This window comes from Delphinapterus leucas, chromosome 20 (assembly GCF_059928025.1).
Source record: "Delphinapterus leucas isolate spDelLeu-1000000601 "Yukka" chromosome 20, BTC_Dleu_Yukka2, whole genome shotgun sequence".
Taxonomy (NCBI): domain Eukaryota; kingdom Metazoa; phylum Chordata; class Mammalia; order Artiodactyla; family Monodontidae; genus Delphinapterus; species Delphinapterus leucas.
In genome coordinates, this window is record NC_143148.1 from 5,541,342 (window position 1) to 5,563,048 (window position 21,707).

The 21,707-nt window shown below is 40.5% G+C and overlaps 1 protein-coding gene and 1 pseudogene across 1 annotated transcript in view; both read left to right on the plus strand.

Moving 5' to 3' along the window:
* Positions 1-14,139, plus strand: part of LOC149744562 (uncharacterized) — a 45,172-nt gene extending 31,033 nt beyond the window's left edge. The window contains exon 3 of the mRNA XM_022586149.3: positions 1,988-14,139. Coding sequence (XP_022441857.1) covers positions 1,988-3,396 — 1,409 coding nt within the window. The 3' untranslated portion in view covers positions 3,397-14,139. The remainder of the gene's footprint in view (positions 1-1,987) is intronic.
* On the plus strand, positions 13,493-21,696 carry LOC149744563 (uncharacterized; annotated as a pseudogene).
* The last annotated feature ends 11 nt before the right edge of the window (positions 21,697-21,707 follow it).

Consider the following 21,707-nt stretch of genomic DNA (forward strand, 5'->3'; position numbering starts at 1 on the left):
TATTGAGAGCAGGTATCCTTGTCTTGTTCCTGATCTTAAAGGAAGAGCTTTCATTCTTCCACCATTGAGTATGATGATAGCTTTGTGTAACTGCTCCATTGCAGGATATTTTTCAGCATAGTCTTCTCCCTTTTCCTAATAAAGAACATACATCACACATGATGTTGAATCCAAATTCATATGCCCGTTCCTCATTGGAGTTAGAAGCAGAGAAATGTGTATTAGTTGAGGAGGTGCCAACCAGAAACTTGGGAGACCTGGCCTTGCCTCAAATCCATCTTCCTGGCTGGCCAGGGTGTAAGATTTTTAAAGGGTAAGGGAGAGAGGGGAGGGGAGTGTCTGTAATCCCAGCTTTCCTATAAGATCTCAGCTGCAGACTTTTGAGAATCAAGTTGTGGCTTCCTTTCTGATTATTCTGTATGTTTCTGCAAAACAGTTCCTAAATCAGAGTCTTGTGATCCCTTAACTTCCTTCTAGGAGACAGGAAAAGCAATAGTTCAGGCATTTTATTATTTACTTAGAGCCAAATGTGGCTGGTTAAGAATTTCAATTCTCAGTGGACCCTCTGGTGTCATCAATTTTTAAGTCCTCTTGGGGTAACTGGTTGAAGCCACAGTTTGGGTTCATAAATCAAGGTACCAATTTAAGCTACCAGTCATGGAAGTGATTAAATTGGACTTGCTTTTCCTTTGTTTCTGTATTCTCTCAATCCCCTAATTAGTAACTGCTTGAATCTGACTTTCTGAACTCAGGAATGGTCTAGGAGACTAAAGGCTTTTGTAACCAGGAAGGCCCTGCAGATTCCTGTTCAGTTTCAGTCCCCCTTTTTCTTTGGTACTCCTCAATCTTGAGATGAACATGTGTGGAAGAAGAAACAGAATAAAATTTTCGATAGGTTAATCAGACTTAGCGGGAAAATTCAGATTTAAGGCAACTTAACTTTTGAAAATTATGGTCCCCTACTCTACTGGAGGGTTGATTCAGTTTCTTTGTAACTGCACGTATGTACAGAAGAAACTCATTTGTCTTTTGATGGCTTTTTCCTGGTTTTTCCTTCTGATTTCTGCTAATAAAATTCATGTTCTTTATGATATGACTTTATCTGCATTATATCTTATATGGTTTTCATTTGCATTTTTTTCCAACAACATTGTGTCTCACCCTAGTCAATAAAAATATGCAAAGTGCTCACTTTTTGTTTCTAGTATTTTGGAGCCATTAAACCAGATAATGAAGGATACCGCATAGGTAGGGATTGCTCTGTTACTGGCCGTTAGATAACTGGAGGATATTTTATGTCTTAAATTGTAAGTGTCATTTACAGATGATGGTCTTTTAGCATGTATTATGCAATACAACTGACACATACTACTTGTTAATGTAAAATGCCTTTTTTGGGGGGGTACATAGTTCTATAGCAAAGATTTACAAAAATATATTGTTTCTTAAAAATTGCTTTATCAAGTTCTTCATTTTCTGTGTTATATTTGTTTTACAGTTCTAAACAGCCAATTATATTATTAATTGGATAAGTTTTGTTTTGGATTATTTCCCGGTACAATACATTGTCTATTTTTAAAAATTAATTTATGTACAGTAAGTATGCAGAATACATCAATAGTATATTTTTCTCCTCAATTATGAGACAGCAGTATGTTTACTGTTGGTTGGTATGTTCTTAGAGATGATAGTAGAAGAATACTCTTTCTTTGAGAGCCAACATAAGTTTGTCCAGTGTGAGTGTTTTTGTCATACGGTGTTTAAAACTAGGCTACCTTAAAGTATATTTGGATTTATGTTGTCACGCTTTCTTAAGTAAAGAATTCTATTCCTTTAGTGTTTCCAAAAATTTAAGGTCATGGTTGGGGCATTTCATACCTATCTTTGGTATAAGTATTACATTTGTTGTAATATCATATATTCAAAGTGAGACATATATCTTTGAATTATTGTGAATGGGATACCTATGGTTCTTTATATCTTGTAGATATCTCCCCTATACATGTGATCGAGCAATTACAACCCAAAGTGAACAGTGATAAAGGAGAAGTATTCCAAACACCGATGTTGGGAAGACCTGAAAGCTGTAAAATCAAACATTTTCACCTCTGGGAAATTCAGAAAAATATGTATGACTTTGAGTGTCAGTGGAGAGACGATGAAAGAAATTACAAAGGAATGCCTGTAATCTGTGACAAAAATCTCACTGATGGAAGAGATCGACATGGTAGAGGGGGTGCAGGAATGAAGCCCTGTGGAAATAGGCTTGGATTAAACTTTCAGGATAAACTGCAGATGTTTCGGACTGATGGAATAATTTCTGAATGTGATGGAGTTGAGAGGTCTATCAACAATCGTTTCTCATTTTCACCACTTCAAAGAATTCCTCCTAGTGTCCAAGCCAATGTTTCTAATATATATGGGAATGATTTTGTGCATCCTTCAGTGATGACGCAAAACCTTAAAGCACACAGGGAAAGACCTTGCAAATGTAATGGGTGTGGGAAAGCCTTTCTTAAGGGCTCACACCTCATTAAGCATCAGACCATCCACACAGGAGAGAGATTACATAAATGTGACATATGTGACAAATTCTTTGGTCGAAGTTCACAGCTTGCATGTCATTGTAAAATTCATCCTGGAGAGAAATGTTACAAATGTAAGGCGTGTGGCAAAACCTTTAAAAATGGCTCCACCCTTGCCAGACATCAGATAATCCACCCAGGAGCAAACTTACATAAATGTGATGTATGTGGTAAAATCTTTGGTCAGAATTCATACCTTGTACGTCATCGGAATATTCATGCTGGAAAGAGAAGTTACCAGTGTAATGAGTGTGGTAAAACCTTTACTGACAGCTCAAACCTCAGTAGACATCAGAAAATTCATACAGGAAAGAAATTATATAAATGTGATACGTGTGGCAAAGTCTTTAGCCGAAATGCACACCTTGCTGGTCATCGGAGGATTCATACTGGAGAGAAACCTTATAAATGTAATGAGTGTGGGAAGCTCTTTAGTCAGCATTCACATTTCATAAGTCATAAGAGATTTCATACTGGAGAGAAACCTTACAAATGCAGTGAGTGTGGCAAGGCCTTTAGTGAGAAGGCAGTCCTTTTAAGTCATAAGAGAATTCATACTGGTGAGAAACCTTACAAATGTGATGAGTGTGGAAAGGTCTTTAGTCAAAAATCACATCTTCGACTTCATTGGAGAGTTCATACTGGAGAGAAACCTTTCAAATGTAATGAGTGTGGCAAGGTCTTCAGTCGAAATTCACACCTTACAAGTCATCGGAGAGTACATATAGAGAAACCTTTCAAATGTTTTGAGTGTGGGAAAGCCTTTACTCAGGTCTCAACCCTCACTACACATCAGAAAACCCATACCTGAGAGAAACTATGTTAGTGTGATATATGTGGGAAGGTCTTCAAGATTCACACCTAACCGTTGTTCAGAGAATTCATACTATGGAGAAATCATACAAATATCAGTGTGGCAAAGCTTTTGTGCATTGAGCCTCACTTACCATCAGAGAATTCATACTAGAGAGAAACCTTACAAATGTAGTGAGTGTGGCAAAGTCTTCAGTGTGCTTTCAAGCCAAACTTACCATCAGAGGATCCATACAGGTTAGAGCACTTAAAAATATAGTGAAGGGGACTTCCTTGGTGGTCCAGTCGTAAAGAATCTGCCTTACAATGTAGGGGACATGGGTTTGATCCCTGGTCAGAGAATTAAGATCCCACGTGCCGCAGGGCTACTAAGCCTGCGCGCCACAACTACTGAGCTTGCGTGTCTCAACTAGAGCCCACATGCTGCAAACTACAGAGCCCGTGCACTCTGGAACCCACGCACCACAACTACAGAGCCCATGCACCCTGGAGCCTGTGCGCCACAACTAGAGAAGAGAAAACCTGCACGCCACAACTAGAGAGAAGCCTGCACACTAGAGTGAAAGATCCTGCATGCCTCAACGAGGATCCTGCGTGCCGCAACTAAGACCCAACACGCCAAAAATACATAAATAATAAACAAATCTTAAAAAAAAATACAACGAAGGTGGCAGTGCTTTAGGAGGCCTTCACATCTTAGGCTTCATGAGAAAATTCATACTGGATAGAAGCCAGATAAATGTATTTAGTATAGTCAGGCCTTTAGAAAATGAATTCAATCTAGGAAGATTCCTCACCAATGCCATGAATGTGAAAAACCTATTCTCACAGCTCACATCTCACCAATATTCAGGTAATCTGCACTCTTCAGAATGTTACAAATGTACTAAATTTTGAATGCTTTTAGATTGTGCCTTAAACTCAGTGATCACCAAATACTTCATGTTTTAAAATGCAACGAATATGTCAAAAGTTAAACTATTGCTCACTCATCGCTAGGTATCAGATTTTTTTTTTTTTTTGCGGTACGTGGGCCTCTCACTGTTGTGGCCTCTCCCGTTGCGGAGCACAGGCTCCGGACGCGCAGGCTCAGCGGCCGTGGCTCACGGGCCCAGCCGCTCCGCGGCATGTGGGATCTTCCCGGACCGGGGCACGAACCCGCGTCCCCTGCATCGGCAGGCGGACTCTCAACCACTGCGCCACCAGGGAAGCCTGATATCAGAATATTTATCCTGAGTAAAACCCGCAGAAATGTGTGTGGCAAGGATCTTACCCAGAAGTCACAAGATAGGAGCATACTGGCGCCGTACCTCCCAAATGCACTGGTTGAGGCAAAACCTTTACCTTGAGTTCAAGTACTTGGCAATTGCAGAAAATCCATATTGAAGAGAAGCTATGGAAACGTATGAATAGAGGCTTTCTCCAGGCCTCACAGTGCACTAAGCTTCAGAGTACACAGTTTTGAGAGAAACCACACAAAGCAATATGTGTCCTGAGGACTGTACTTGAAGATCAAAACTGAAATAGAGGATTCACACTGGCGAGCAAGCTTTCCGATGTAATGAATGTTGTAAATTTTTACATCAAGTATCAACACCTTTAGTGTAATGACAGAACTCTTACAGGTTACAAAGTATACACGGAAAAGCTTCATGAAACAGTACATCCTTGGGGTTTACCAAAGAACTAATATTTGGGACAGTCTTTACAAATATAACGAATTTGGTGAATTTTTTGAGCAATTCTTACAACAGACCATCGGAGAAGGCATACTAGGAATAAATAAATCTTTAGTTCTCTGAGGTTAACCTGAGATGTTACATACTGCAGAATCATTGCAACTCACAACATGTTAAAACTTCTGACATGGTGTGTATATGAGAGGAAAAAGGACATATGTGAAAATAACCGATTATCTTCAGTATATTAAAATTTAATTATTTGAGTTTTCTTGAAAAGGCTACTTACTATTTATGCTTTTCAACCTAAAGTTTGAAGTAACAGGGAAGAACAAGTCTGTCTCCATATTGGACCTTTTCCTTTTACTTTAACATTTGTATTCTATTGCTTTGGCTACAAGTGAATCACTAAAGGGATGTTGCCTATAAGCTTAAATTATACATAATGGGCTATCTTTGGGAAACCTGATTCCCGTGTAATGTGCATTAAACTAAAATACCTTTGTTTACCTCGTGGGAAACCTCCTCTCCAGGCTCCCCTGTGAATGGATTCAAGAAAGAAGAAATTAAAACATCCCCTCAAGAACCTGATTGGAACCAGGAGTTTACTCCTTCCTCTTTTAGTATGAAAGAAGCCTGAATTCTAACTCAGGGAAGATGATTCTTTGGGACAGTAGTCCACCATCTTCTGGGTCTGCTGGCTTTCTGAATAAAGCCACTGTTGCTTGCTCCAACAACTAGTCTCTCATATTGGCCTGTTGTGTGGTGAGCCCTAAGAGCTTGGCCTTGCTAATATGTTGATTTCATGCATTCATTACAGGCCTTTCATGATGGTCTCTGGGAAGGAATCAGTAAGATGAGGGGGCCAGCTTCATTAGGTGTGGTTCATTCACATCCATGTTCCCTGGAAAGACATGAATCCTGAATTATCAAATTCAGTAGTGTGTGAATTAGTGTCAGGGAGGGGCAGAGAATAGTGTAAAACTAGGACATGAATCATCATGCTCATTATGTTCAGGGCGCCCTTCTGTTCACCGTGGGTTACAGGACAGAGTGCTCTACCAACTGACCTGGACAAGAGCAGGCAAGACATTAGGCACTGGGCTTTTCATGGGAGGAGAGTGACAGGTTATTAGGGACTGATTATGTGGTAGGAACAATGCACAGGAAAAGTTGGTCACTTTCTCCATTGGATGGCAATAATGGTTGTATGTATGATTAAAAAAAAGTTAGCCTTGGGGCTTCCCTGGCGGCGCAGTGGTTGAGAGTCCGCCTGCCGATGCAGGGGACACGGGTTCGTGCCCCGGTCCGGGAGGATCCCACATGCCGCGGAGCAGCTGGGCCAGTGAGCCATGGCCGCTGAGCTGTGCGTCCGGAGCCTGTGCTCCACAAGGGGAGAGGCCACGACAGTGAGAGGCCGGCGTACGGCAAAAAAAAAAAAAAAAAAAGTCTTATTTTTGGAAATTGAGAGAGCAATTAGTTTGAGCATCAAATTTAATCAGAACCAGAGTAATATGTGTGTGTGTATGATTCACATTTAACTGCTGTCATTATCATTTGCTACTGTTGTATTCATAGAATTATATTCTGAATGTATCATGGGTCTCCTATTTTAATTAATAAAATATAATCACTTTTGTCATAACCCTGGATGAATCATGTTTATTCCATCGACAGTTTTATCTCATGTCGGTGCTTTATAACAGCAGGTAAGAACGCACCGTTAGGCTCTCAGGTTTGAAAGAATCTATAACAATTTTCTTTCCAATGTGGAATGAAACAACATACAGTTTGGGGGTTACATACTCATACTTTGTACTCTCTACACTCTATTCCAGAATATTCAGATGGCTATAATGCAAATCCCGTAGCAGTGCATTTCAGACTGACTTCCATTAATGTGCAAAAATGGAATCAAATTTAAATAAATTTAAAGATCTAATTGGCTTTATTGAATGATTGATACACTGGGCAGCATCCCACCTAGGGAATAAAGAGGTGCTCCAAGGAGCTGTACAAAGTGGGAAAGCACATGATGTTGCGCATCTTTTCATGTGCTTTTTGAATTTGTATCTATGATAGATGTTTGGTTTGTGCTTTCTATGAGTCTTTGTATGGATATGGGACTCTCGCCACTTCCTGAACTTGGGTGACTGTTTCCTTTCCCAGGTTAGGGCGGTTTTCAGCTATTATCTCTGCAAATATTTTCTAAGGCGCTTCGTCTCTTCTTCTCCTTCTGGGACCTGTATAATACAAATATTAGTGCACTTGTTGTTGCCCCAGAAGTCTCTTCAAATGTCGTCCTTCTTTTATTCTTTTTTCTCTTCAGTGGTGATTTCCACTACTCTGTCTTCCAGCTCACTGATCCATTCTTCTGCCTCATTTAGCCTGTTATTGATTCTTTCTAGTGTATTTTTCATTTCAGTTACTGTATTATCCAATTCTGTTCAGTTGTTGTTTAGATTTTCAAAGTCTTTGTTAAATACTTCTCATTTCTCAGGCTGTGCATCCATTCTCCTCCCGAGTTCTTTTTGATCATTACTCTGAACATTTTTTCGGCCAGATTTCCTATCTCCACGTCGCTTAGTTCTTCTTCTGGGGTTTTTGTCTTATTCCTCCGCCTGAAACATATTCCTCGGGTACCTCATTTTGTCTGAATTGCTATTTATATTTTTATGTATGTGGTAGGTTAGTTACATTTCTCAACGTTGGAAAAGTGGCCCTCTGTAGGAGGTGTCCTATGCATCCCTCTCATCATCGAAGGTCAGAGGCCAGCTGGTCCCGGGGTAGTGTCTGGCCTGTATTTGTGGATTCAGTTTGCAGGCTGTGAGACTGTAGTTTTCTTGCTTCTGGTGTCTGCACCCTGGTGGGTGAGGCTGGTCTAGAGGCTTCTCCCTGCCCACTGTTGGTTGGACCTGGGTCTTGGCCCTTTGGCAGGCCAGGGTATGTCTAAGGTTATGCAGAGAGGTGGCAGTGGGCTCAGGAAGCCTTTAGGCTGCCCCTTGGCTGATTGGTGGAGCTGTATCCTCTGCCAGTTTGTTGTTTTGCCTGAGGCGCCCCAGTGCCAGACCTATAGGTTCTTGGGTGGGGCGAGGTCTTGATGCCAAGAAGTCAGCCTCCAGGAGAGCTCATCATTGCCTATGTCCCCAGGGTGAGCCTACGCCTCCCCCCACCTTCCCAGGAGATCCTCCAAGATCAGCAGGCAGGGGCAGTTCTTGCCCAGTCTTCTATCAGATTATTGCTTTTGCCCTTCATCTCTGTGTATGTGAGATTTTGTGTGTGTCTGTTAAGAGTGAAATCTCTATTTTCCCCATTACTCTGAGCTCCTGCAATCAAGCCCCACTGGCCTTCAAAGGTAAATGTTCTGGGGGCTTCTCATCCCAGTGCCGGACCTCTGGGCTAGGGGGCGTGATGTGGGGCTCACGACTCTCACTCCTGTGTGAGAACCTCTGTAATATAATTATTCTCTAGTTTTTGGGTCACCCACCCAGGGGATAATGGGGTTTGAGTATATCGTGGGTCTGCCCTTCCTACCCATCGCATCGTGGTTCCTTCTTTATGTCTTTACTTGTTAAAGAGCTTTCCTGGTAGGTTCCAGTCTTTCATCAATGGTTGTACTGCAGTTAGTTGTGATTTTGGTTGCTCGTGAGAAGGGGTGAGTTTAGGATCCTTCTACTTCACCATCTTGGCTGCTATCACAGAAGAGTTTTTTCCTAAAGTCTCTGTCTGCCTTTATGACAGTACCACACTGTTTCGATTAGTGTAGGTTTGGAATAAGTTTCGAAACAAGGATGTGTGAGACCTCTGACTGTTCTTTTCAAACTTATTTTTACTATTCATTGTTTCTTGACATTCCATAGGAATCACAGAATGGATTTACCTGTTTTTTCAGGAAAACCCTATTGGGATTTCACTAGGGAATGAATGATTTGAATCTGTTAATCACTTTGGGTAGTACTGACATCTTGACAATATTGACTTTCAATCCATGAACATGGGATATGTTTCCATTTATTTTCGTCTTCTGTAAAATTTTCAGCAGTCTATAGTTTGCAGTGTACAAATCTTTCTCTTCTTTTATAATGTCATGTCTAAATATTTTTTGATTCTCTTATAAATGGAATTGTTTTCTCAATTTGTTTTGATCATTTTTAATTTTTAGAAACCCAATTGAGTTTTGCATGATGATTTTAAATCTTATAAGGTTTTTGAACTCTTTCATTATTTCTAGAAGGTTTTTTTTTTTTTTTACTTTCAGAATCTTCAGGGTTTTCTACCTATTAGATCATGTTACCTGTGTACAGAGATGATTTTGCTTCCTGTTGCTACTGGGATATCTATCATCTCATTTTATGCCTATGTGTTCTTGGTAGGACTTCCAATTATATGTTTTTAGAAATAGCAGGTATGCTTGTCTTGTTCCTGATCTTGGAGGAAAAGCTTCCATTCTTTCACCATTGAGGATGGTGAAAGCTCTAAAGAAAGACTGAGTGGAAGGACAGTTTTCAGCATACTCTTATACCTGTGTGTAAGATTTTAAAGGCAAAAGGAGGGAGGGGAGGGGAGTGTCTGTGATCCCAGCTTTCCTATAAGATCTCAGCTGTGCAGACTCTTTGGCACACATTGTGACTTTGTGATTATTCTCTACGTGCCTGCAAAACGAGTTTCTAAATCACGGTCTTGTGATTCTTTAACTTCTTTCAGGAAGAGAGTAAAAGCAATAGTTGTGACGTTTTATTATTTACCCAGAGCCAAATGTGATGCGTTAAGAATTCCAGTCCTCAGTTGACCCTCTGGGTGTCATCAATTTTTAAGGCTTCTTGGGGCAACTTGTTGAAGCCACAGTTTGGGGTTGTAAAGGTATCAGTTTAAGCTACCAATCGTGGAAAAGATACATGTTCGGCTTGCTTTTCCTTTGTTTCTGCATTCCCTCCTTCCCCTAATTGGTAACTGCTTGAATCTGCTCTTTGGATCTCAGGGAAGGTCTAGGAAACTAAAGCCTTCTTCTATAAACAGGAAACAGGGGACACAGAAAAGTTTTTGTAACCTGGAAGACCCCCCAGGTTCCCTTTGATATCAATCCTGCCTTTTCTTTGACATTCATCAGTCTTGAGGGGAACAGGTATTGGATAAGAATGGGAAAATGTTGCACAGACAGGTTAATCAAACTCGACAGAAGAACTCAGATTTAGGGCGGCTCAGTTTCAAAATCATGGTCTCTTACTCTTCTTTACTATTGATTTGATTTTTTTGTATCTCTGTTTGGGTACAGAAGAAAGTCATCCATCGCCTATGATCGCCCTTTTTTGGTTTTTCCTTCTGTTTTCTGCCAAGAACATTCTTGCACAATCTCCTGGAATATTGTTTTTTTGTTTTTGCTTCATTGGGTCTTTGTTGCTGCACACAGGCTTTCTCCAGTTGCAGCAAGCAGGGGTTATTGTTCGTTGCGGTGCGCGGGCTTCTCATTGCGGTGGCTTCTCTTGTTGCGGAGCATGGGCTGTAGGCGCGTGGGCTCAGTAGTTGTGGCTCCGCGGCGTGTGGGATCTTCCCGGACCAGGGATGGAACCCGTGCCCTCTGCGTTGGCAGGCGTATTCTTAACCACTGTGCCAAAATCCTGTATGTTTTTCTTGGATATAAACATGACAGTGGAACTTGTGGTACTTGCGGTATAATCAGTACGACACGTTATAGAGCACATTTGTAATCCTGTTTTCTCCCTACAACATCACACTCTCTCCCTTTTTAGATCTTTTTTGTTTCTGTTTCATATCCATAGTATAATTTCCATAGTGAAAAATGGGATGGTATCATGTTAATTCCTAAACCAATTCTTGTTTTCTTTTAAAATTAGTATTTCAGTTGCCATCGTACACTTATTTTCACACAGATGTGCAGTCACAAGCTGTGCTCCCACATATGCATACACCCTGTGCTCCACTCATGTCCTTTCTCATTCCTGATCACTCCTCAGATGGAACCTCGATGTGAATGGAAAGTTATTTTTTTGCATATTTAATTTGTTGTGTTGATCACCCCCATTTCCAGAGCACTTTTTCACCCATGCCTCCACCTTCCACGTTACTCACATTATAGAAACGATCCCTCTTTATCCATTGAACAACTTTATCTGGACAGCCGTGCAGCTGTGATGACTCGGAAACCACTTCCAGGAGGGATGGCTGAATAGCTTTGTTACACAGCTCACTTCTTGCATCTCCCTTGACGTTTTCTGTCTAAATGTCAGAAATTCGTTGTATTATTTGTTGTATTATTTTGGTATTCGTTGTATTATTTTGTAATCTGTCCTGTTTAAGTTTTGGCCGACGGCCGGTCACATTGAAGTTTTCTGTCTGTAGGTCCTGGTTCTTACACCACTTTGTGTGTCGGTTGGGTTAATGTACATAAACCTGTGCGCCTCTCCTACCCTGATTTGAAAAATCGTGTTAATTTACCTCAAGCCTTTAAAAACAATTTAGTGCTGTTAGATGGCTTAGAATATTGCATGTTTTGTAGTAAATACTCAAAAGTTACTTTTTTAGAAAAAGGTATGTTAGTATTCTGTCATGGTTTTCATGATACACCTTTGTCTGCATTATATCCTGTTTGCTTTTCGTTTGTACTTCGTTCTCAACAACATTGTATCTGATCCCAGTTAATGAATATAGAATGTGCTGTTTATTCCATATATTTTGGTAACCATTAAGCTAGATAATTAAGGGTACTGCATAGGTAGGGATTGCTCTACTTACTGGCTGTTAGAGAACTGGAGAAAATTAATATTTTATATATTAATTTATAAGTGGAATTTACAGATGATGGTCTTTCAGCGTGTCTTATGCAAAACAACTGACATACTACTTGTTAATGTTATAAAATGCCTTTTCTTTACGGGTACGTAGTTTTACGGCAGATACTTAGAAAACTATATTGTTTTGTTAAAAATTGTTTTATCAAATTCTTCATTTCTCTGTATTTGTTTTACAGCCAATTAGTTAGATTGGATATGCCTGTTTTGGCTTATTTAGCATTACAATTTATGTCATCTGTTCTTTTTTTTTCTTTAACATCTTTATCGGAGTATAACTGCTTTACAGTGTTGTGTTAGTTTCTGCCGTATAACAAAGTGACTCAGCTATACATATACATATGTCCCCATATCTCCTCCCTCTTGCGTCTCCCTCCCACCCTCCCTATCCCATCCCTCTAGGTGAACACAAAGCACTGAGCTGGTCTCCCTGTGCTATGCGGCTGCTTCCCACTAGCTATCTATTTTACATTTGGTGTGTATATATGTCCATGATACTCTCTTACTTCATCCCAGCTTACCCTTCCCCCTTCCCGTGTCCTCAAGTCCATTCTCTACGTCTGCATCTTTATTCCTGTCCTGGCCCTAGGTTCATCAGAACCTTTTTTTTTTCCTTTTTAGATTCCATATATATGTGTTAGCATACAGTATTTGTTTTTCTCTTCACTTCACTCTGTATGACAGACTCTAGGTCCATCCACCTCACTACAGATAACTCAGTTTCTGTTCTTTTTATGGCTGAGTAATATTCCATTGTATATATGTGCCACATCTTCTTTATCCTATGTCATCTATTCTTTTGCATTTATTTATTTACAGTAAGTATTCAGAATACACCTATAGTATAATATATATTTTTCTTCTCAGTTATGAGACAACAGTCTGTTTAGTGCTAATTGGTATGTAAATATCATTCTTTTATTTCATGTTCCCAGTGATTAAAATGTCATCACAGTGTTTCTCAACTGTAGGTCACATTCATTCAAAAGACATGCAATCAAATAGCGAGTGTTCTGGATAATGAAGTGGGGTGGAAAAGAGGTCGAATCCCCAGAGGTGAGGGCCTCGTGGGTGTGTGCTGAAGGGGCCCTGGTACCTGGTGGGGGCGTGTGCAGCCAAAGCCCGTGGTCACTGGCTCGGGAACCTGGAAACCCATCCCTCCCAGCACTCAGCCCACCGCATCCTCAGGAGAGCAGGCTCGGGGCTCCCGGCGCATGTGGCCGGCAGAGGCCAGCCTGCTGCTGCTCCCCCCGGGAGAGGGGTACCCAGCCTCGGGGTCAGTGCCCCACTGGACACAAGTGCCCGCTCCACCATCCACCCCTAAGGACACCTTCCGTGGGTTCAGCTCTTCTCCAAGGGGAAGAGAGCAGCAGGCACACAGCAGGCATCCAGTAGCTGCTCACTACGAGGGCGGCCTTCCTTGACGACAGGACAGGTGACCAGTGAGGGCTCCCTGTGCTCACGGGCCACCGTCCACAGCCTTGCGGAGGACACCGTGGGGTTTCTCTCCTCCCCAGTTTTCACTCTTTTCCATGGGCTTCCCTCCTGTGGAAACCTGCCAGTTCTCCTGCTTTTAACCCTCTGCCTGTAGAGATGGAGAGGTACTGTGATGGGCCAGCTTGAACTCCCTGAACTGGGATTCTGCGAAGAACACGTTTCCATAACTAGGTCGACTCCGAGACGGCTTGGTGCAAGTCAGCGATGGAACGTTCAGCTTGATAAAGCTGCAGGTCGGAAGGGCACCGACAGAAAAATCTTCATGTTAATCTTCCTCCCAACTCTTTAAACTGGTAATAATGACAGAACTGTTCCTATAATCATTTTCACCTCAGGGAAATCCAGGAAAATACACATGATTTTGAGTGTCATTAGATAGATGATGAAATTACAAAGGAATGTCTATGACCCATAATGGAAATCTCACTGATGGAAGAGATCAACATGGTAGAAGGGATGCAGGAATCAAGCCCATTGGAAATAGGCTTGGATTTAACATTTTGGATAAACTGCAGGTATTTCTTACTGATGGGATAATATATGAATGTAATGAAGTTGAGAGGTCTATCAACAGTAGTTCCTCATTTACTCCACTTCAAAGAATTCCTCCTAGTGTCCAAACCGACGTTTCAAATACATATGGCAATGATTTCATGCCTCCTTCAGTGATGACACAAGACCACATCGAAAGACCTTACAAATGTAATGAGTGTAGGAAAACCTTTCTTAAGGACTTACTCCTCACTGGACATCAGATAATCCGTACAAGAGAGAAATTATATAAATGTGATGTATGTGACAAATTCTTTGTTCGAAATTCACAGCTTGTACATCGTCAGAAAATTCACGGAGAGTCATGGTACAAATGTAACATGTGGCAAAACCTTTAATGATAGAGCCACTCTTGGAAGACATCAGATAATCCACCCAGGAGCCAAATTATATAAATGTGATGTATGTGGTAAAATCTTTGGTCAAAACTCACAGCTTGGAATATTCATGATGGAAAGAGAAGTTACAAATTTAATGACAGCTCAAACGTCAGTAGACATCAGAAAATTCAGACAGGAAAGAAATTATATAAATGTGATGTATGTGGCAGAGCCTTTAGCCAAAATTCATACCTTGCCGATCAACGGGGAGTTTATACTGGACAGAAACCGTACAGATGTAATGAGTGTGGTAGATTCTTCAGTGTGCCTTCTAGCCTAACTTAGCATCAGAGGATCCATACTAGTGAGAGCCCTTAAAAATATAATGAAGTTGGCGATGCTTTTAGCATGGCTTGATAGCTTAGGCTTCATGAGAAAATTTATGCTGGATAGAAGCCAGATAAATGTATTTAGTATAGTCAGGCCTTTAGAAGATGAATTCATTCTGGAAAGAATCCTCACAAATGCCATGAATGTGAAAAAGCTATCCTTGTGGATCACGTCTCACCAATAATCAGGAACTCCACACCCGTCAGAGCATTACAGATGTGCTGAATTTAGCAAAGCTTCTTGGTTTGTGCCTTAAACTCAGGGATCACCAAATACTTCATACTTAAAAATGCACATCACAACACCCTCATGTAGAACGCTTTTTTTTAAACATCTTTATTGGGGTATAATTGCTTTACAATGGTGTGTTAGTTTCTGCTCTACAACAAAGTGAATCAGCTATACATACACATATGTTCCCACATCCCCTCCCTCTTGCATCTCCCCCCCCTCCCTATCCCACCCATCCAGGCAGTCACAAAACACCGAGCTGATGTCCCCGTGCTATGCGGCTGCTTCCCACTAGCTACCTACCTTACGTTTGTTAGTGTATATATGTCCATGCCTCTCTCTCGGCTTTGTTATAGCTCACCCTTCCCCCTCCCCATATCCTCAAGTCTGTTCTCCAGTATGTCTGTGTCTTTATTCCTGTCTTGCCCCTAGGTTATTCATGACATTTTTTTCCTTAAATTTCATATATATGTGTTAGCATACAGTATTTGTCTTTCTCTTTCTGACTTACTTCACTCTGTATGACAGACTCTAGGTCTATCCACCTCATTACAAATAGCTCAATTTCGTTTCTTTTTATGGCTGAGTAATATTCCATTGTATATATGTGCCACATCTTCTTTCTCCATTCATCCAATGATGGACACTTAGGTTGTTTCCATCTCCGGGCTATAGTAAGTAGAGCTGCAGTGAACATTTTGGTACATGACTCTTTTTGAATTTTGGTTTTCTCAGGGTATATGCCCAGTAGTGGGATTGCGGGGTCATATGGTAGTTCTATTTGTAGATTTTTAAGGAACCTCCATACTGTTCTCCATAGTGGCTGAACCACTTCACATTCCCACCAGCAGTGCAAGAGTGTTCCCTTTTCTCCACACCCTCTCCAGCATTTATTGTTTCTAGATTTTTTGATGATGGCCATTCTGACTGGTGTGAGATGATATCTCATTGTAGTTTTGATTTGCATTTCTCTAATGATTAATGATGTTGAGCATTCTTTCATGTGTTTGTTGGCAGTCAGTGTATCTTCTTTGGAGAAATGTCTATTTGGTCTTCTGCCCATTTTTGGATTGGGTTGTTTGTTTTTTTGTTATTGAGCTGCATGAACTGCTTGTAAATTTTGGAAATTAATCCTTTGTCAGTTGCTTCATTTGCAAATATTTTCTCCCATTCTGAGGGTTGTCTTTTGGTCTTGTTTATGGTTTCCTTTGCTGTGCAAAAGCTTTGAAGTTTCATTAGGTCCCATTTGTTTATTTTTGTCTTTATTTCCATTTCTCTAGGAGGTGGGTCAAAAAGGATCTTGCTGTGATTTATGTCATAGAGTGTCTGCCTATGTTTTCCTCTAAGAGTTTGATAGTTTCTGGCCTTACATTTAGGTCTTTAATCCATTTTGAGCTTATTTTTGTGTATGGCGTTAGGGAGTGATCTAATCTCATACTTTTACATGTGGCTGTCCAGTTTTCCCAGCACCACTTATTGAAGAGGCTGTCCTTTTTCCACTGTACATTCCTGCCTCCTTTATCAAAGATAAGGTGACCATATGTGCGTGGGTTTATTTCTGGGCTTTCTATCCTGTTCCATTGATCTATCTTTCTGTTTTTGTGCCAGTACCATACTGTCTTGATTACTGTAGCTTTGTAGTATAGTCTGAAGTCAGAGAGCCTGGTTCCTCCAGCTCCGTTTTTCGTTCTCAAGATTGCTTTGGCTATTCGGGGTCTTTTGTGTTTCCATACAAATTGCGAAATTTTTTGTTCTACTTCTGCGAAAAATGCCAGTGGTAGTTTGATAGGGATTGCATTGAATCTATAGATTGCTTTGGGTAGTAGAGTCATTTTCACAATGTTGATTCTTCCAATCCAAGAACATGGTATATCTCTCCATCTATTTGTATCATCTTTAATTTCTTTCATCAGTGTCTTATAATTTTCTGCATACAGTTCTTTTGTCTCCTTAGGTAGGTTTATTCCTAGATATTTTATTCTTTTTGTTGCAGTGGTAAATGGGAGTGTTTTCTTGATTTCACTTTCAGATTTTTCATCCTTAGTGTATAGGAATGCCAGAGATTTCTGTGCATTAATTCTGTATCCTGCAACTTTACCAAATTCATTGATTAGCTCTAGTAGTTTTCTGGTGGCATCTTTAGGATTCTCTATGTATAGTATCATGTCATCTGCAAACAGTGACAGCTTTACTTCTTCTTTTCCGATTTGGATTCCTTTTATTTCCTTTTCTTCTCTGATTGCTGTGGCTAAAACTTCCAAAACTATGTTGAATAAGAGTGGTGAGAGTGGGCAACCTTGTCTTGTTCCTGATCTTAGTGGAAATGCTTTCGGTTTTTCACCATTGAGGATGATGTTGGCTGTGGGTTTGTCATATATGGCCTTTATTACGTTGAGGAAAGTTCCTTCTATGCCTGCTTTCTGCAGGGTTTTTATCATAAATGGGTGTTGAATTTTGTCAAAAGCTTTCTCTGCATCTATTGAGATGATCATATGCTTTTTCTCCTTCAATTTGTTAATATGGTTTATCACATTGATAGATTTGTGTATATTGAAGAATCCTTGCATTCCTGGAATAAACCCCACTTGATCATGGTGTATGATCCTTTTAATGGGCTGTTGGATTCTGTTTGCTAGTATTTTGTTGAGGATTTTTGCATCTATGTTCATCAGTGATAATTGGCCTGTAGTTTTCTTTCTTTGTGACATCCTTGTCTGGTTTTGGTATCAAGGTGATGGTGGCCTCGTAGAATGAACTTGGGAGTGTTCCTCCCTCTGCTATAATTTGGAAGAGTTTGAGAAGGATAGGTGTTAGCTCTTCTCTAAATGTTTGATAGAATTCGCCTGTGAAGCCATCTGGTCCTGGGCTTTTGTTTGTTGGAAGAGTTTTAATCACAGTTTCAATTTCAGTGCTTGTGATTGGTCTGTTCATATTTTCTATTTCTTCCTGATTCAGTCTTGGCAGGTTGTGCATTACTAAGAATTTGTCCATTTCTTCCAGGCTGTCCATTTTATTGGCATAGAGTTGCTTGTAGTAATCTCTCACGATCTTTTGTATTTCTGCAGTGTCAGTTGTTACTTCTGCTGTTTCATTTCTAATTCTGTTGATTTGAGTCTTCTCCGTTTTTTCTTTTTTTGTTTGTTGGTTTGTTTGTTCATGGTACGTGGGCCTCTCACTGTTGTGGCCTCTCCCGTTGTGAAGCACAGGCTCTGGATGCGCAGGCTCAGCGGCTATGGCTCACGGGCCCAGCCGCTCCGCGGCATGTGGGATCTTCCCGGACTGGGGCACGAACCTGTGTCCCCTGCATCGGCAGGCGGACTCTCAACCACTGCGCCACCAGGGAAGCCCCTCTCTCTTTTTTTCTTGATGAGTCTGGCTAATGGTTTATCTATTTTGTTTATCTTCTCAAAGAACCAGCTTTTAGTTTTATTGATCTTTGCTATTGTTTCCTTCATTTCCTTTTCATTTATTTCTGATCTGATTTTTATGATTTCTTTTCTTCTGCTAACTTTGGGGTTTTTTTGTTCTTCTTTCTCTAATTGCTTTAGGTGCAAGGATAGGTTGTTTATTCAAGATGTTTCCTGTTTCTTAAGGTGGGCTTGTATTGCTATAAACTTCCCTCTTAGAACTGCTTTGGCTGCATCCCATAGGTTTTGGGTCGTCGTGTCTCCATTGTCATTTGTTTCTAGGTATTTTTTTATTTCCTCTTTGATTTCTTCAGTGATCACTTCGTTATTAAGTAGTGTATTGTTTAGCCTCCATGTGTTTGTATTTTTTACAGATCTTTTCCTGTAATTGATATCTAGTCTCATGGCATTGTGGTTGGAAAAGATACTTGATACAATTTCAGTTTTCTTAAATTTACCAAGGCTTGATTTGTGACCCAAGATATGATCTGTCCTGGATAATGTTCCATGAGCACTTGAGAAGAAAGTGTATTCTGTTGTTTTTGGATGGAATGTCCTATAAATATCAGTTAAGTCCATCTTGTTTAATGTATCATTTAAAGCTTGTGTTTCCTTATTTATTTTCATTTTGGATGATCTGTCCATTGGTGAAAGTGGGGTGTTAAAGTCACCTACTATGAATGTGTTACTGTCAATTTCCCCTTTTATGGATGTTAGTATTTGCCTTATGTATTGAGGTGCACCTATGTTGGGTGCATAAATATTTACAATTGTTATATCTTCTTCTTGGATCGATCCCTTGATCATTATGTAGTGTCCTTTGTCTCTTCTAATAGTCTTTATTTTAAAGTCTATTTTGTCAGATATGAGAATTGCTACTCCAGCTTTCTTTTGGTTTCCATTTGCATGAAATACCTTTTTCCATCCCCTTTCAGTCTGTATGTGTCTCTAGGTCTGAAGTGGGTCTCTTGTAGACAGCAAATATATGCGTCTTGTTTTTGTATCCATTCAGCCAATCTGTGTCTTTTGGTGGGAGCATTTAGTCCATTTACATTTAAGGTAATTATCGATATGTATGTTCCCATTCCCATTTTCTTAATTGTCTTGGGTTCGTTATTGTAGGTCTTTTCCTTCTTTTGTGTTTCTTGCCTAGAGAAGTTCCGTTAGCAGTTGTTGTAGAGCTGGTTTGGTGGTGCTGAACTCTCTCAGCTTTTGCTTGTCTGTAAAGGTTTTAATTTCTCCATCAAATCTGAATGAGATCCTTGCTGGGTAGAGTAATCTTGGTTGCAGGTTTTTCTCCTTCATCACTTTCAATATGTCCTGCCACTCCCTTCTGGCTTGCAGAGTTTCTGCTGAAAGATCAGCTGTTAACCTTATGGGGATTCCCTTGTGTGTTATTTGTTGTTTTTTCCTTGCTGCTTTTAATATGCTTTCTTTGTATTTAATTTTTGACAGTTTGATTAATATGTGTCTTGGCATATTTCTCCTTGGATTTATCCTGTATGGGACTCTCTGTGCTTCCTGGACTTGATTAACTATTTCCTTTCCCATATTAAGGAAGTTTTCAACTATAATCTCTTCAAATATTTTCTCAGTCCCTTTCTTCTTCTCTTCTTCTGGAACCCCTATAATTCGAATGTTGGTGTGTTTAATGTTGTCCCAGAGGTCTCTGAGACTGTCCTCAGTTCTTTTCATTCTTTTTTCTTTATTCTGCTCTGCAGTAGTTATTTCCACTATTTTATCTTCCAGGTCACTTATCCGTTCTTCTGCCTCAGTTATTCTGCTATTGATCCCATCTAGAGTATTTTTCATTTCATTTATTGTGTTGTTCATCATTGTTTGTTTCATCTTTAGTTCTTCTAGGTCCTTGTTAAATGTTTCTTGCATTTTGTCTATTCTATTTCCAAGATTTTGGATCATCTTTACTATCATTATCCTGAATTCTTTTTCAGGTAGACTGCCTATTTCCTCTTCATTTGTTAGGTCTGGTGGGTTTTTATCTTGCTCCTTCATCTGCTGTGTGTTTTTCTGTCTTCTCATTTTGCTTATCTGTGTTTGGGATCTCCTTTTTGCAGGCTGCATGTTCGTAGTTCCCATTGTCTTTGGTGTCTGCCCCCAGTGGCTAAGGTTGGTTCCATGGGTTGTGTAGGCTTCCTGGTGGAGGGTAGCAGTGCCTGTGTTGTGGTGGATGAGGCTGGATCTTGTCTCTCTAGTGGGCAGGTTCATGTCTGGTGGTGTGTTTTGGGGTTTCTGTGGACTTATGATTTTAGGCAGCCTCTCTGCTAATGGGTGGGGTTATGTTCCTGCTTTGCTAGTTGTTTGGCATAGGTTGTCCAGCACTGTAGCTTTCTGGTCGTTGAGTGAAGCTGGGTGCTGGTGTTGAGATGGAGATCTATGGGAGATTTTCGCCGTTTGATATTATGTGGAGCTGGGAGGTCTCTTGTGGACCAGTGTCCTGAAGTTGGCTCTCCCACCTCAGAGGCACAGCACTGACTCCTGGCTGCAGCACCAAGAGCCTTTCATCCACACAGCTCAGAATAAAAGGGAGAAAAAGAGAGAAAGAATTAGTAGAAGTAGGAAGAAAGAAAGAAAGAAACGAAGGAAGGAAGAAAGAAAGAAGGAAGAGGGAAGGAAGGAAGAAAGAAAGAAAGACAAAAAGGAAAGAAAGGAGGGAGGAAGGAAGGAAGGAGGGAAGAAAGGAAGGGAAAAAGATACAGTAAAATAGAATAAAGTAAAATATAATAAAGTTATTAAATTAAAAAATAACTATTTAGAAAAAAAAGGGACGGATAGAACCTTAGGACAAATGGTGGAAGCAAAGCTATACAGACAAAATCTCACACAGAAGCATACACATACACCCTCACAAGAAGAGGAAAAGGGGAAAAATTCATAAATCTTGCTCTCAAAGTCCACCTCCTCAATTTGGGATGATTCATTGTCTAAAGGAGGGAGGGAGGGAGGGAAGGAAGGAAAGAGAAGGTAAAGTAAAATAAAGTTATTAAAATTAATTATTAAGAAAAAAAAAACGGACGGATAGAACCCTAGGACAAATGGTGGAAGCAAAGCTATACAGACAAAATCTCACACGGAAGCATACACATACACACTCACAAAAAGAGGAAAAGGAAAAAATCATAGATCTTGCTCTCAAAGTCCACCTCCTCAATTTGGGATGATTCGTTGTCTATTCATGTATTCCACAGATGCAGGTACATCAAGTTGATTGTGGAGCTTTAATCCGCTGCTCCTGAGGCTGCTGGGAGAGATTTCCCTTTCTCTTCCTTGTTCGCACAGCTCCCGGGGCTCAGCTTTGGATTTGGCCCCGCCTCTGCGTGTAGGTCGCTGGAGGGCGTCTGTTCTTTGCTCAGACAGGACGGGGTTAAAGGAGCCGCTGATTCAGGGTCTCTGGCTCACTCAGGCCGGG